The sequence below is a fragment of the Crocodylus siamensis genome, chromosome 2 (genome assembly GCF_052110815.1).
Source record: "Crocodylus siamensis isolate JL-2025a chromosome 2, ASM5211081v1, whole genome shotgun sequence".
NCBI classification, from domain to species: Eukaryota; Metazoa; Chordata; order Crocodylia; family Crocodylidae; genus Crocodylus; species Crocodylus siamensis.
Window position 1 is genome coordinate 277,209,986 of NC_143396.1, and position 16,195 is coordinate 277,226,180.

The 16,195-nt window shown below is 41.5% G+C and overlaps 1 protein-coding gene across 1 annotated transcript in view; it reads left to right on the top strand.

Moving 5' to 3' along the window:
* The window catches only part of ASPG (asparaginase), an 83,457-nt gene that overhangs the window by 43,868 nt on the left and 23,394 nt on the right, over positions 1 to 16,195 (top strand). Inside the window, exons 7-10 of the mRNA XM_090034659.1 lie at positions 1,348 to 1,460; positions 3,625 to 3,810; positions 10,798 to 10,911; positions 14,239 to 14,358. Of these exons, the coding sequence (XP_089890785.1) occupies positions 1,348 to 1,460; positions 3,625 to 3,810; positions 10,798 to 10,911; positions 14,239 to 14,358 (533 nt within the window). The remainder of the gene's footprint in view (positions 1 to 1,347; positions 1,461 to 3,624; positions 3,811 to 10,797; positions 10,912 to 14,238; positions 14,359 to 16,195) is intronic.

The window sequence follows — 16,195 nt, forward strand, 5'->3', positions numbered from 1 at the left end:
GTTACCCACATTCATTGGCTAGCAGATAAACAGCTGTAACTACTAACAGAAAATCAGAATAGTGGCTGAATGTTTTCAGATCTGAGTAATTCCTTACAACACTGAGTGGAAAGGTCTACCGTGTAAGAACGTATGATAAGGCATTCGTATACAACTCAGGGGCTTCTCCAAAAATGAAAAGAAACAATTTGTTTTCCACTATGAACTAAGTTTTATAACGTTATCTTTGCTTTCATTGCAATATAATGCCTCAGGCCATGGACCACTGTATGCCAAAGCCCTTTTGATTCAGACTTTTTTTTCCCCCTCAAGTTGTCAGAATTACTGACATTGCTCTCTTGTGCTGGAATCGTAAAATTTTGAAATCAATAATGCATGACTTGGCTTGTAATAATGGAACACAAACAAACTATTAGTTAAACAGCTGGCTTCTGGCTTTAAATGCATAATTGCAGTTAATTGAATCCTTGCTATTTTATTTAATCATTAGTAACTACATTATAAACTCTGGAGATGATTAGTGGCAACAATAACAACATCTGTCTTTAATATGACATTCAAAATTTGTGTCACATCTCGTGTTTGAGATGATGCAGGGTTTTTTGACTTTCAGTACACGTGTTGATATCATTTTGATTACAAAACAATGAAGTTCCTATTAAAATATATGAAAAGTAAATATTTCACTTCCACTCGGCTTGCCCACTCTTCTGTTGGTTGCAGCATTCTGAGCACTGCAAACAGATGGAGGTGTATGTAATGAGCAGAGTGATGGCATGGTGCAGTGGTGATGTTATGAGCCTAAAACTTAACATCAAACACCTTTCAAACCCACCAAATTAACTCTTTAAATTTATGTTCCCAGAGGATTATATTCAAATGTATTCAGTCAATTTGGTATACAGCAGATCATGCTGGTCACTAGTTGGAACTGAATAGGTACCCTTGAGTTTAATATTTCTTGTCTTGAGTCAGCACTAAAACTAAACTGTTATAAATTATCCCTGGAGGGGTAATAATGTAGAAATTATTACTGCTGCTGAATAATATTTTTTTTCCTGGGGATTTAAATTGTTTGGCATTTTCAGGACTTAAAATCTAGCACAATAGAGCTTGAACTGAATGTGGCTTTCAAGTATTATTGAAATATCTTAAACCAAGTTAGACGAGTTACTACACTTGCTGTGATTGGGTGGCTTTTTGCTTCCCTCGCTTTTAGTTTTTATGATATGGAGGCCCCACTGATGACATACGGCATCAACTTTAAAAACAAAGTGTAAAGTGCTACGGATATACCTGATACATTGTTGTGAAGTTTTAATATTGAACAAGATGTCTTCTTAACAGTTAACTGGGAAACAGTGTGGAGAGCCAACACCACTGAGAAATTTCGAGTCCACACGAACATGAACACGAATGTTGCGTTACTCCGAATCTTTCCGGGCATCACTGCTGCTGCTGTAAGCATCTTGTTTTTATTTCTGGAAACTTTTAGCCCCCAGGCACGTGTGTCAGAGCTGCAGTGCTACAACGGCTCATATGCACTGGAGACTTAATGTGGTGTTTTTTAAATTAAAGAATCTTGAGCAAGGTTTCCGAATTTGGTAAGATTGTCATCCTCCTGTGGCAAGCATTTTTATCAGTAATATAGCTGGGCTGTCCTAGCATTCCAAGACTCTCTTTGTGTACCATAAACTCTTAAGATGTTCAAAGCATCTTTAATCTGAAATGCATGTGTCCTGGAATCAATGATAAATTGTCTGCAAGATCCATTTGAACTCTTGATGAGAACCTGCAAGCTACAGTAACTGGGAAATGCTCCTTTGCCAGGCAGTAAAGTGTGTGTGTGCGCGTGTACCTTCGGCAAAGAACCCACAATATAAGGAACTGGAAAGAGAAAACTGCTGCTTTAAGGCTTCTTTTTAAGATTCTCTTCCTGATATGGGATTCAGTAGCGTGACTCCCTGCTCCCATATGGAGTCCTGTTGATAAATCAGACCCAACTGTTGGCCTCTGGATCACTTTGAAGAATGTGCCTTTACTGTGATGTTCTTTACTGCTTAGTATATCCACACCTCCACTAAACTGGCCTCTTACTTCTTTCATGACCATTGCTATCTTAAATTGAATCAGGTAGTTTAAACAGCATTCCTCAATTGCATTAGCATCCTTTTTAGGTGCATAGGAACAGATGGAAAGGCAGAGAGGTGGCAGACATGTAATAAACTCCTACTGTATAGCTAGCACCATGGGGGATTATGCTGTATGTGGTCAACAAAGAAATATCTAAGTTGTCTAAAATATCTTCCTAGGAAAAGAATTTCACCAAACATCTTTTTCACACCAAGATATAGTACACACCTAATTTCCAGCTGGCTAGAAGTAAACTTCTTTCCTTCAAGATTAAATAAGAAATCTATTCATTCAGTTTATAAATATTTCTATATTCATTTGATAAGTATAAATGTAATCCCTTGATGTTCTACTGTGATGCACCAGCATAAACTCGGTAATAGCATTTAAATAATAATTCATCCTTCCCTTCCCCCCATCCCCAAGGTCATTTCTGTGAAAATAATTAAATAATTTAATTGCAGTTTATTTTTAAAATACTGTACATCTATCAGTGATTATTTTTCCATGGGAGACTAAGAGAATTAGGCTCTCAGCGTTCATAGCCTCCTTTGAAAATTCCATTTGTATTTTGTAGAAATGATATTCACAAAGGGCAAGTTTTAAAACTGCCTGAAGAATTACTTTATAAGATTCTTATTCCTGCTTAAATAAAAATAACCCAGCATTTTAATTAAATATACTTCTATATGTCTCAGATTGAGGGAACATGTTTGGAGGCACTCTGAAGTTAGTAATCCTAGCATCACTTTTTGTCAGCGTCCTTCTCATGGAAAGGCTTGTGTCAGATGAGATTGAACTGGTTTTCAGTTGTATAATTTGCACAGCTGCACCCTTATTATTAGTTAACAGGCTGCCAGTAGTACACACCTTTGTAAATGCAAGATTTTTTTGTTGCATTTCACTTGTGAGTAGATTCCAGAGAGATTTCCTCACTGAAGAAATTATGTTTTGTATACTGAACTGACTTCGGTGGGGGGGAGGGGAAGCCAACCTACTGTTGGATAAAGTGATCACCCTACATCTATCTTAGCCTGCACTGATATTACAGATTTTTTCAGATGTCCCATGATCTTTTATGTGCTCTGATGTGCTTTAGATTTTGAATCTGATTTCCTGCTAAGGTCCATATTCATCTGGCTTCCCACATTATTTTCTCCCCAGTGGGACCACTCTTTCCCCCTGTACTTGTAGGCTTCCACCCACCAGTTTTGGACCCTTCCTCAATTTCTTTTCCCCTGAATTCTGATATTGCATTTGTCATACTTGTACAGCTTTGAATGTGGTTAGAATGTATACTCAGGTGAGAGCATCCTCCATAAATACCATCAATCATGCCATCCAAGTTAGCTATGCTTTTAGCTCTTCATTAAAAATAATTTAGTATTTTTATAAAATCCTTTGATTTAAATATGCAGGGGGAGGCAAAAAGGGGTTTTAAATCAAATGTGTATACTGGTATAGCTATGTGACATATGCAACTTTAAACAGGTGAAGGCATTTCTTCAGCCTCCTATTGAGGGCATTGTGCTTGAAACATATGGAAGTGGTAACGCACCAAATAACAGAGAAGATTTGCTGGAAGAACTGAAGAAAGCAACAGATCAAAAAGTAGTGATTTTAAATTGTACCCAGTGCTTACGAGGAACTGTTACTCCGGTCTATGCAACTGGACAGGTGAGGGGAAATAAAACTCATTCTGGTTCTGATTTTGTGTAAAAGGAATGCTTGACTGATACAGTTTTGTCTTTACTTTTAATAATTTACAAAATAAGGCCAAAACATTTACAAACCCATGTAGCGTTCTAAATGGTTTTCCTTATTTGACTGCTGGTGTTCCTAGTAGGCTAATCTACATGTGACAATGAAGTTTATAGTGAGAAAGATGTACACAGTATATTGTGTACTGGGACATCTTGCAGAATGAAGGCCGTTAAACTATAACCTCTGGAGACCTAAAAGCAGGTGGGAGCTAAGGGGTGTGTGAGTTTTGTTTTTTGTTTTTTTTTAAGCAAAAATTCAACTGCAGAGAGATACCTTGATATCGAAGAAATTCAAAATATTTTTAATAGGTTTCCAATGTGCAGTTCATAACCCTTAGGTTAGACGCTGCATCATTAGAGCTAATGAGTCTTGGTTTGACTGGAGTTTGTGACCTACGTGAGAGCTCTGAATTGTGAGAGTATGGGGGGAAGTGACTTCATTTGACTTACTTAACTTGACTGTTTAATGGCTAACCTTTTGTATAATATGCCTTGTATTCAGCCTTATACTGTATGGTTCAGTTGCTTTAATAGCTTGGAAAAAAAGACTTGATGCAGCTTTAGTTTTGCTTCAGAAAAAATGTTGTAATTTAAAATGCCAATATACTGGTCATTGGGAAATGGGTAGGGGGAAGGGGAAATGGAAGTATTGGAAAAGCAGCCTTTGCAAGATTGAAACCTGGTTCTTTTCTGAAATGAGAACTCAGATTTTTATTTAGGAGCTGTAAAGTTTTTAGCTAATGTTAGAAGATTGAGGAGCTTGATTGTTGTGGAGGTCCATACTCTATTACTACTGCAGCAGAACTATGTGGAGACTGAAGAAAGTAATTGAACAGAAGGATTTTAAACAATGTAAAGTCTAAACACTAAAAGTTACCAAAATCTTTAAACTTGCAGAACTTGAATATGAAAACTAATTAACTATATGGTCTACTGCTTCAACTATGATATAGTGGAAGGAAATGAGCTTTTTTTCTATCTTGCGATATTTCTCCAAGCACAACACCTCTAAAGATTATTGTTGTTAATTATGGGTCCAAAGCAAAATGTACAGTGTTAGCTTTGCAGTAAAGAATCACTGTCTACACGTGTGCTAGTATTAGGGAGCAGTAAATTAATTAACTCTACCATAGGATAATACTGTGTTGGGGATAGTACTATCCTACGGTAGAGTCATTTATTCTGCTGAAATGCATGTACAGTCAGACCCCGAGTTACGTGGGGGATACATTCCTGAAAAACACAGTGTAAGTTGAAACTGTGTAACTTGAGGCATTTAGTCAATGGAAAACAGGGGGATAGAGACCTGGGACCAAGATTTGATAACATTATTTCATAATAAAAGGATATTTAAACACAAAAATAATGGAATTAATAGCCTGATTAAAACCTTTACTCCTGGCTATGTGCTCATACAGAGACAAAGCTTTAGCCCTAATTGCTGTGCTATCGATCACTGCTCCTTTTGTATTGGCCATTTAATTGATCCAAAGATTAAGGAGTTTCTCAACCTTATCTAAATGAGGAATTCTAGTCACCAATGACACTCAAACTCACAGAGGTCGTTGTTTTCACACAGTCTCTAATGTTTTGCTCACTTTTTTAATGGTACGCACAGTCAATTCACTTAAACTGTATTGGCGAGCAATCGACGCAGCGCCATTGCCTTCTCTTAATTTATCAAGGATTTCTATTTTCTGAGCCAGGGTGATAGACTTACATGCTCTTTTGGGCACAACATCAAAGGCTTTTTTTGGCGCCATTTTCACAAATATTCAGGGGTTAATGTAACTAAAAATGATGGACAGTCTTGGAGGAGATGACAAGTAATGCTAATGCTATGTAAGCAGACTCCAGACTAACAACCGCTCTACCACAAACAGTGTAAACGTGAAGCAGGGTACTATGTAAGCTGAAACATGGTCATGGTATATAAAGCATATCTATGTGAATCAGTGTAACTTGAAACTGTGTAACTGGGGCTGGCTGGGGCATGAGGGTGCTAAAGTGCAAGGGCACTACGTTTAACCGTCATGCCCCAGCCAGCCCCTCTGCTAACTAATGCCACCACCCAAAGCTCAGGGCTAAGCCCCTGGGCCCCCTGCCAACCCAAGGTTGCTCTGTCCTGGCTCAAAGTGCTGTGGTCCTGGGCACACATGCAGATGCTGTGCCCAGGAGCATCTGACTCCGGTGTGATTTGTGCTGGAGTTTATTGCTCTGTGTTAATTGCATGTGTAGATGCACGCAGTGTAGAAGACGAAAGCTAAAGAACCCCTTTTCCTTTCATTCCCTAATGTATTCCTTGGCTCTGGAACAAACTCACCTTCCAGATAGCTCTATAGATGTGGAGGGTGGGGGGAGGTACATTTTCCCTTGTGTTTTGAAATATCAGTCTGGGGCTTTCACAGTTAGGGCATGATTTTTTTCACTAAATAAGTTCATAGGATTTCATAGACATTAGGGCTGGAAGGGACCTTGGGAGATCATCGAGTCCAGCCCCTTGCCCAACGGGCAGGAAGTCAGCTGGGGTCATAGGATCCCAGCAAGATAAGCATCCAATTTACTCTTGAAGGTGTTCAATGTAGGTGCTTGAACCACCTCCGCTGGCAGACTGTTCCAGACCTTGGTGGCCGGGACAGTAAAGAAATTCTTCCTTATGTCCAGCCTGAAATGGTCTTGCAGGAGTTTGTGACCGTTCGACCTCGTCATCCCTTGGGGTGCTCTGGTGAACAAACGTTCCCCCAGATCCTGGTGGTCACCCCTGATAAACTTATAGGTGGCCATCAGATCGCCCCTGAGCCTGCGCTTTTCCAGGCTAAAGAGTCCCATGGCTCTCAGCCTGTCATCATAAGATCTGTTTTCCTGACCTCTAATCATGCGCGTGGCTCTCCTCTGGACTCTCAAGCTTCTCCACATCCTTTTTGAATTGTGGAGCCCAAAACTGGACGCAGTACTCCAGCTGCGGCCTCACCAAGGCCGAGTACAAGGGGAGAATGACATCCCGGGATTTGCTCGAGAAGCATCTATGGATGCACGCCAGCATTTTGGTCGTTTTACTAGCCGCAGCATCGCATTGGAGGCTCATGTTCATCTTGTGGTCAATGATGACCCCCAAGTCTTTTTCTTCTGTAGTGCTAACCAACGTAGCACTGCCGAGCCTATAAGGGTGCTGCAGGTTTTTCCTCCCAAGGTGGAGAACCTTGCATTTTTCGGTGTTAAACACCATGAGGTTCTCGTCTGCCCATTTGCTGAGCTTGTCCAGGTCAGCCTGGATCACCCGCCTATCTTCTGGCGTGGATGCTTTGCCCCAAAGTTTGGTGTCATCGGCGAACTTGGCCAGTCCACTCCTGACTCCAATGTCCACATCATTAATGAAGATGTTGAACAGTATGGGTCCCAGGACAGAGCCTTGAGGGACCCCACTAGTTACAGGGCACCATGATGAGTGACTGCCATTAATTACAACCCTCTGGGTCCGACCACAGAGCCAGTTTCCCAGCCAGCGGATCGTGGTGGAGCCAAGGCCACAACTGGCCAGTTTGGCCAAGAGGTGGTCGTGGGATACCAGATCAAAAGCTTTTTTGAAGTCAAGATATAGGACATCAATCTCTTCTCCCTTGTCCAGGTGATAGGTCACCTGGTCATAGAAGGAAATGAGATTGGTCAAACAAGACCTACCCGCAACAAACCCGTGCTGGCTATCCCTTAGGATGTTAACCTGGGCCAGTCCATCAAGGATGGCCTCCTTAATAAACTTTTCTAAGATCTTCCCCGGGATAGAAGTCAGGCTAATGGGCCTGTAGTTAGCCGGATCCACTCTCCTCCCTTTCTTGAAGATCGGCACCACATTGGCCTTCTTCCAGTCTTCGGGCACTACACCAGAGCGCCAGGAGTTTTCAAAGACCCGTGCCAGGGGCTGGGCTATGACGCTCGCCAGCTCCTTGAGTACCCTGGGGTGCAGATTGTCAGGGCCGGCTGACTTGAAGGTATCCAGCTTCTCAAGGTGTTCCTTCACGAGGTCAGCATTGATGGAGGGTAGGGGATCCCCATCACCCAGATCTCCCTGTCCCATAGCAGGCATGGGCGTCCCATGTGTCTGATGAAAGACTGACGCAAAGTACCTATTTAATAGGTTGGCTTTTTCCTGGGCGTCAGTTGTCAGTTGCCCCATCTGGTTTAGCAGGGGTCCAACATTGCCCTTGCTTTTCCTCCGGCTCCCCCACATATCTGAAAAAGGACTTTTTGTTGTCCTTGATGCCTGAAGCTAGTTGGAGTTCAGTTGCAGCCTTGGCTTTCCTGGTTTGCTCCCTGCAGGACTGGACCAGCACAGAATAATCCTCCTTGGAGGTGAATCCCATCCTCCATCCTTTGTAGGCTTTCCTTTTTAGCCGCAGGAGGTCCGCTAGGTCCCTGGAGAGCCAGGAGGGCTGCTGTGCCTTCTTGCTGCCTTTCCTCTGTGTTGGAATAGATTTAGCTTGTGCATTGGGGATCGCTTCCTTGAGAAGCAACCACTGTTGTTGATCTCCCATCTCCCTGGGGTCATGGTCCCTGAGGGCCTGACCGACAAGCCTCTTGAGCTTGTCAAAGTCGGCTTTTCTGAAGTCAAGGACTTCTGTGTTGCTGACTGACTTGCCAGCTTTACGGCGGATGGTGAAGGTGATCAGCTCGTGGTCGCTGTCACCCAGCTTCCCATTGATTACTAGGTCGCTGATTAGGTTGTCCCCCATAGCCAGTAGCAGGTCAAGCAGCGCTTTGCCTCTCGTTGGCCCATAGACTTCTTGAGTCAGGTAGAGGTCATCCACGCACGAGAGAAAGCTTTGCGACCGCTCGGATTTAGCTGAGCGATCTTCCCACGAGATGTCTGGGTAATTGAAGTCACCCATGACAACCAAGGTCCTGGAGCAAGCGGCCTCAGTCAGTTCCTGGGTGAACTCCTGGTCAAGCTCAGGACTTTGAGTGGGAGGTCTGTAGTAGACTCCCACCATTGTGTCCCCTGTGCCGAATTCCCCACGAATTTTTACCCAGAGGGTCTCTAGCTGTCCATGCCGGTCGCCAACATCAGCTTGCAGGGACATGTAGCTTTCCTTCACATAGAGCTACACCCCCGCCCCTTTTGTCAACACGATCCCTCCTGTATAGGGTATAGCCCTCTATACCCATGGTCCAGTCATGGGTGGAGTCCCACCAGGTCTCCGTTATCCCAATGACATCATATTTCTTTGCACTGAGCACGAGGACGAGCTCGTCCTGCTTGTTGCCCAGGCTCCTGGCATTAGTGTACAGGCAGGCAAGTGTGCCCTTGGGGGCTCTTGCCTTGCCCACAGATTGTGCCAGGGCTGGGGTAGGGGTGGGCTTCCTTAAGTGCCTTGGTCCGCTGGCTTTGCAAGGGCCGTTCAGCGGGCCAGCAGGGGCAGTAGTCCCCCCATCCCCCAGCGGGCTTAGTTTAAAGCCCGGTGGAGCAGGTCAGCCAGCCTGGCTGAGAAGAGCCTCCTCCCCAGGGGGGAGAGGTGGAGGCCATCTCTTCCCAGCAGCTCGCTGCCTCTCTCGCCAAAGAGCGGGCTGTGGTCATGGAAGCCAAAGCCTTCCCAATGACACCAGCTCCGCAGTCTTTGGTTCACTGCGTGGATCCTCCTCTCCCTCCTCAGCCCATAGCCCAAGACTGGGAGGATCGACGAAAACACCACCTGAGCTCCCAGACCCCTAAGCCCCGCTCCCAAATATTATCTTTCACTCTGTTTGGAAAATCTGGGCTCCTATACACATGCAGCGAGGCTGCACGTAATTCCAGCATGTAGGAATACACTTGATTACTTGAGTCTGCTGGAGCATGGCAATTACTGCACTCCAGTATCATGTGTATTGGCATCCCTGTGCTGAAAAATGGCAGTGGGGGCACTTTGAAAGCTCATTCGAGCTTTAGTTAAAGCATCTCCATTGCCATTTTTCAGCATGGGGATGCTGATATATGTGACACTCTGGGCGTTTTAATTAGCTTGGCTTTTGGAGTCTCGCTAATTAAAGCCCTCCCGCCCCCAGCATGTCTATAAATGCCCTGTATCGCTTCACTCCTCTGAGAATTTCTGACATGAAGAGGTGTCTGGTGGATAGTTATCCTTACTATAATGTGTGGCAAAGCACAGTGAACAGCCTCGGTCCTGGAAAAACCTGAGTAATTACACTGGCCTTTTTACTTACCATTTTAACATTCACTAAACACATAAACTTCCTTTGTCCTCACTGCCTTGCTCATTGGTCAGTGGCCTCTATGTACATATTGAAGATAGATCAGGTTGGTTCTGGTTCTGTTTTCAGTTTGGTTCAAACATTCATTAAACTTCAAAGAGAAGCAATCTTCTTGTGGCTTGTGTTTGGTTTTGCCAGAACTCTGCACATTATGCAGTCTAGTCTCATGTCTGGTCACACACTTCTAATGCAGCTTGGAAGGGTATGAAAACATCCCTACTGCGAGCACACTTCGGTGCTGGAACTCATCCAAGGTAATGCCCCCTAATAAAAAGCTAAATATGTTTGTGTGAGAACAGGCTACTTGGCAATTTGTAAAATGCCACTGATTGAAAAGCTGATAATGGCAGCTGTTCACTGAGAGGTAACCTAACACCTATGTAAATATGCACCCCTAACCTTTTCATTTTAAGATAAGGAAAGAAATAGACTTAGCAAACCAGTGTCGGTATCAAATACATTTATGGAAATGTAAAAGTGTTTATTTGACAGTCATGGCTATTAGCCAATATATGTTGGTTCTTTAGTAAAATGTTACTATAGCAACGCTCAAATAGATATTGCATTCTATATAGTTTCCAATCACGTATGTGTACCAATACCATATACTAGTGCTTCTGAATATTACACTAATTCAGGTGAATCTCTTTTTATTCAGACTCTCACTGCTGTAGGAGTAATTCCTGGAAGTGATATGACACCTGAAGCAGCCCTAGCTAAACTGTCATATGTGTTGAGCAAAACTGATATAAGCTGGGAAGAAAAGAGAGAGGTAAATATTTAACTAATGCATTTAGGAATTTGGGTTTTATAAATAAAACTTTCACCTATTTACTCTTCTGGCCTCTGTCTAATTAAATAATCTTTTTTTTTTCCAGTGCATATCTATGAGCATTTGTTTCTACAGATTTAACATGAATGATCACAATATCTTTCTTAATGCCAAATGATATAATTATAAATGTGAAAATAGATATGCTTGATATGTTTGAGGTGGGAGAAAAAGCCCTGCTTAAGGATCAGTTGAAAACCAAATTCAGTACTGAGCTTGTCTTCCAGCTTCAATGTATGGGCCAAATAAATAACACCTGAATTGGAACTGAGAATGGAGATGGAAACCCAGTCCCATCTGAATCAATATAAAAACTTCCACTGACTTCAGTGGAGCCAAGCTTTCACCAGTACTTCAGATTTTAGCTTTAATGAAGCAGGTGGCATTTTGCTACTTATTTCACTAAAGTGTGTGGTTTCTGAGTGTTAATATTTAGGTGTAATTTTAAGAAGATAAAACAGTTTTTATTAGGTATGCATATTAAACACGAATGACTGTTGTGTTTGTTGTAATTGATAAATATTTCTTAATGTATAATGCTGGATGCTTTTTCAGTTCTTAATGTCATAAATTTTGGGGGAAATAGGCACAGGTGATTGTTACTCTAATATATAATCCAGTATTGACTATCTGGTTTTGTTAGGGGAACTGTAGAGTGCACAGATTGTAATTGCTGTTCTTGTGTTTATTGACATCATAATCCTGATTAGTTTGGGTTTCTTTGGATGACGTAAGCATGAGACGTTCCACAGTTTTAATTTTTTTTTTCTATTGGATAAAACCAAGCCTGAGCTTAAATTTGTTTTCTTATAAACTTTTGAAGAGGATAACTAGTTATCTGTATGTGAAATCGTTAATGTTAGTACTGTCAACCTTATCTCTCTTCTGTCAAGCTTATTAGAAAACATGACTCTTTTTAACTACCAGCTGCTTGATAAATCTCTCCTTGCTCGAAGAGAAGCAGTGCCTTTTTACTAAAGGAAGGGTCTGTTGGACTCTGCAGGAACATGTCCAGTGGTCAGCACAGTGGACGATATGGTGGCTGCTTTCCTAAAGAAATAGCAGTGCCCAAGTCGGTGGGAATCCATACATTACTCCACAGATGAACATGCCATTTCAACTGTGTTTTGTAAAAAGAAATGGTATTTTAGCAAAAGCCCTTCAGTTTGGCTGCCTGGCCAGTCTTTGGGGATGCCCATGATGCACAGCAAGCCCGTGTTCTTTTCTGGGTTTCAGTTTTTGCCCTGTTCACATAGAAGAATGTCTGACCTGGGCTTGTAAGTACTTTAAGTCTGGGTTGGCTTCCTAGCTGATGGTGTTAGGTTATAACTCAGGCTGGCATCCAACCACTTCGCAGTGAGAAGCCAGGCTGTATTACTTGAGTGATCATCCTTAGGTTAGCCTAATGTGGCTCCAAGTACCAGTTGCCTAAGTTAGCTGTGGAAGGTAGACTGCTTTAACTGGAATAATAGAAAAATAGAACTGGAAGAGGGACCATAGCAAATCCTTAATTCAACTTCTTGCTCAAGGTAGGATCTTCTCTGTCTATAAACCATCCCAGAGAAACATTCTCATGTTTTCACTTAAAATTTTTATGGTAACAGATTCCACCATCTCTGTAGGTAATCTGTTTCAGTGCTTAATCACCTGCATAACTAATAAGTTCTTTCTCATATCGAACCTAAATCTCCCTCGTTACAATTTAAGACCACTACTTCTTGTTCTACCTTTTTGGACACAGAACAGTTGATCACCATTCTCTCTCTAATAATGGGTCCTTTTGCATCTGAAGATGTCTTATGAACTCCCTTCGATCTTCTCTTCCAATGAAATAATCTCAGTTCTTCCAAACTTGCATCATGACCATAAAATTTAGGTCAGCCTGTGAAACTCTGGAAATTCCCATGTACCCAGTAAGTATGTAACTTCTGACACATGTAGATATGTCTTCCAGCAGATGGTTATAATAAGTGCTTGAATGTCTTTTTTTTTTTTGATGTGCCCAGATGCAGATAAAGCCAAGACATTTCTTCTTCTAATGTCATACCTTGCCTTTTATAAACATCCACTGTCCGGTTCTCATGATTCTAACTGAGACAACTAAAAGCTTTATAGTTTTATCAGCACCCTTGAGAAGACAGGGACAGCCAATAAAAGTCATTGGAGTCAGGAAACCAAATTGATTTGCTAATGATTGTCAACGTTGGTCCTTCTTTCCTCCACTTGTAATAGAAGCTGGTTTCTAGATTTTAATATATTTTGATTTTTTTCCCTGCTGTTTGTTCAAGAGGTTGTTTCTAATGGTTATGGATAGATGTCTAAGCAGAAAATGCGATTGCTGCTTTTTTCTGACTAGTTCTAATGCCCTCATCTTGCAAATAATTATGTTCATGCTTTATGTTAAACCATTGACTTCCGTGGTTCACTTAAGGGTAAATATGTGCCTGTCTGTAGTCAGAGCTTTAGAACTTCAGTTTTCTAAAATACTGGAAAAAGACACTATCTTAGAATGGTGCAGAGCATTTCCCAAAAGCACTGTTTGTATACTAATGCTAGTTTCTTGTTCAGAGTTTTAATATGCCATTTTATTTAGAAAGGGTGCTGCTTACCATATTAGGGGATCCCGACCTATGAATGCATATTACTTCTCCTCACTTCCTCTCTCCCCCCACTCCAGATATATTGTTCTGCCCTTTAGATTTTCCTGTGCTAAGCAAAAAGGCAGTTTAAAGCTTATAGACGATATTATGGAATTTATCAATGTGTGCATTCTACTAAACAAGATTTTTTTTTAATTTTCTTTTTTTTTTTAACAGTAATTTTCAGCCCTTTGGTTTTTCATAGATTTCATAGACATTAGGGCTGGAAGGGACCTTGTAAGATCATCAGGTTCAGCCCACTGCCCAAAGGACAGGAAGTCAGCTGGGGTCATAGGATCCCAGCAAGATAAACGTGCAAATGTTTCTTGAAAGTGTCCAGAGTAGGTGCTTGCAGACTCTGGGGGGAGTCTGTTCCAGGCCTTGGGGGTTCGGACAGTAAAGAAGCTTTTCCTTATGTCCAGCCTAAAATGGTCTTGCGGGAGTTTGTGACCATTGGACTTTGTCATCTCTTGGGGTGCTCTGGTGAACATTCATTCCCTCAGATCCTGATGCACTTTTCCATGACTTCCCCATAACTTTCTAACTTAGGCTAATAAAACATGCCTTAAAAGCACTAACTATCTTTCCCCTTAGTTTTTATAATGCTTTATCTTGGTTGCTTTTGCAGAAGCTGGGTGAGAATCTGAGAGGAGAAATGACTGTAGTACCCACAGGAGCCAAGATCTCTCTCACAAATAGCAAGTTTATTCAAGTACTTGCAAAATTTCTAGCTACAAGCTGCAAAGAGGTAAGGGCTTAAACTGAACTCTCACAAAGCAGAAAATTCAACTCAAACAGCACAGCTTCAAGGTGCACTGCAAAGCAAAAATGAAAAAGAACATAAATTTTAGTGCCTAGTTGAGGCAGCATACAAGAAGTACAAAATTTCACAATCAAATCCCTAACTTTTTTTTTTCTTTTTTATTTCTATAAAATCATCCTCTTGATTTCCTGGTTCACAGTTCTAGGCAATCACAAAATCTAAAAGGCTAAGTCACGCTTGGTTCTTGTGAAGTGAAAGAAAATAAGATCCAATTTGTGTGCATGTTCTGTGCCCAAATATACTAATACTTTGGAAAGTTTGAGACAACTAGGAAAATTCCATAATTATATACACAGGTGCAGATAGATGACTGGCATGAGGGGGCGGTATTTTGTATACTGACAAACATGAGGTGTCACTACCGATTGCACAGGTAGGATGATATTACGTGACTTGATGGAGAGCCTTACAAGACAATGTATTCTGACCTTCTCTTGGCTTGGTCTCAAGGAAGGTTCAGTGTACTCAAGGGTGAATAAATATAGGCCATAATAAAATGGGGCCAACTTAGGATGCATGGGGATGGGAAGAAAGCAAAAAGGACTGGGGATTGGGTGCAACATGGAGTTAGATATAAAACAAGCTGATGACAAATTCCAGGCTGTCACTCTGAATTTGTAGAACAGGAATCATTCTGCAGTTGGGTTTCAAAAATGCCAGCAGTGAAGAAGAGTTGATTTATAACAGAGAAAATTGGCTGTAGGTGTTTAAGACAGTTCTTGTGGTGACAAAATAATTTTGCAACACGAGTTAGTAAGCTCTTTGCTGTCATACAGAAAATGTCTTCAGAATAATTAATCCAAGATTGATAGCCCCAGAGAAGATTCTGTTGCTCATCTAAACATAGTTTTTATACTGTTTTTGTGAGGATGAAATTACATCTATTTAAAAGGCTTAAATTGGCAGCATAGCATATAATTAAATGCAGTAGGGTTTATACTGGGTTTATTATTCTGAAAGGAAGTAACCAATTCCCAAAATATTTAAGTGATGCAAAAACTGTGTGTAGCCCAGACCTAAGAGAGGTTACAGAGCAAAACCATTGATCTCTGGCTCTTTTCATCTTTGATTGCAATACTTATTTCCTGACCGTGCTGCCAGAGATGAGCAAGAACTGTATTGGACAAGTGAGGCATTGGCAGTCTGAAGCTTAGGGGGAAGGGGAAGGGGAGGGGACAGCAAGGAGGGGCACAGGTTGTAAATTTTTGTTTTGTCCTCTGTCCCCAACTCTGAGTGGAATAGAGCCAAATATTTTCATGCTGTTTTTGGGGTTTTGTTATTGTTTAACTTGTGCTCTTAAAGGCTGAGTTCAGGGAGAAATTTGATAGGGCATGTGGACCCCGCTAGTGTGGCCCACAGGACAAGTAGGCCCACCTGGTTAGAAGTTGGATAGCCCTGAGCTCATTCATTCTTTCTTAGAAAAGCACTAGATTTGTGAGAGACACAATGCCTTTCTTTGGTGTAATGTTAAGGTGCAATTCTCTTTAGCTGTAACAGCATTTCTGTCACTTCATAGACCAAACTGACAAGTGTACACCATGGTGAGAAACTGTGGTTTCTCTTTCCCATTATCATGTTTTAGAAGGCCCCACAGAGTATTCTAATGCATGCTAGATCTAGAATAATGCAGACAATATTGGCATTATAAATGCACTGAAGCAAGGTTAGGATGCACCAGAAGTTTAGTAATGTTGTTTGTACAAAAGCGTGGCTCAACACCTTTAAAAATGTAATCCAATTTTTCTGTCTATGTAGTATATTC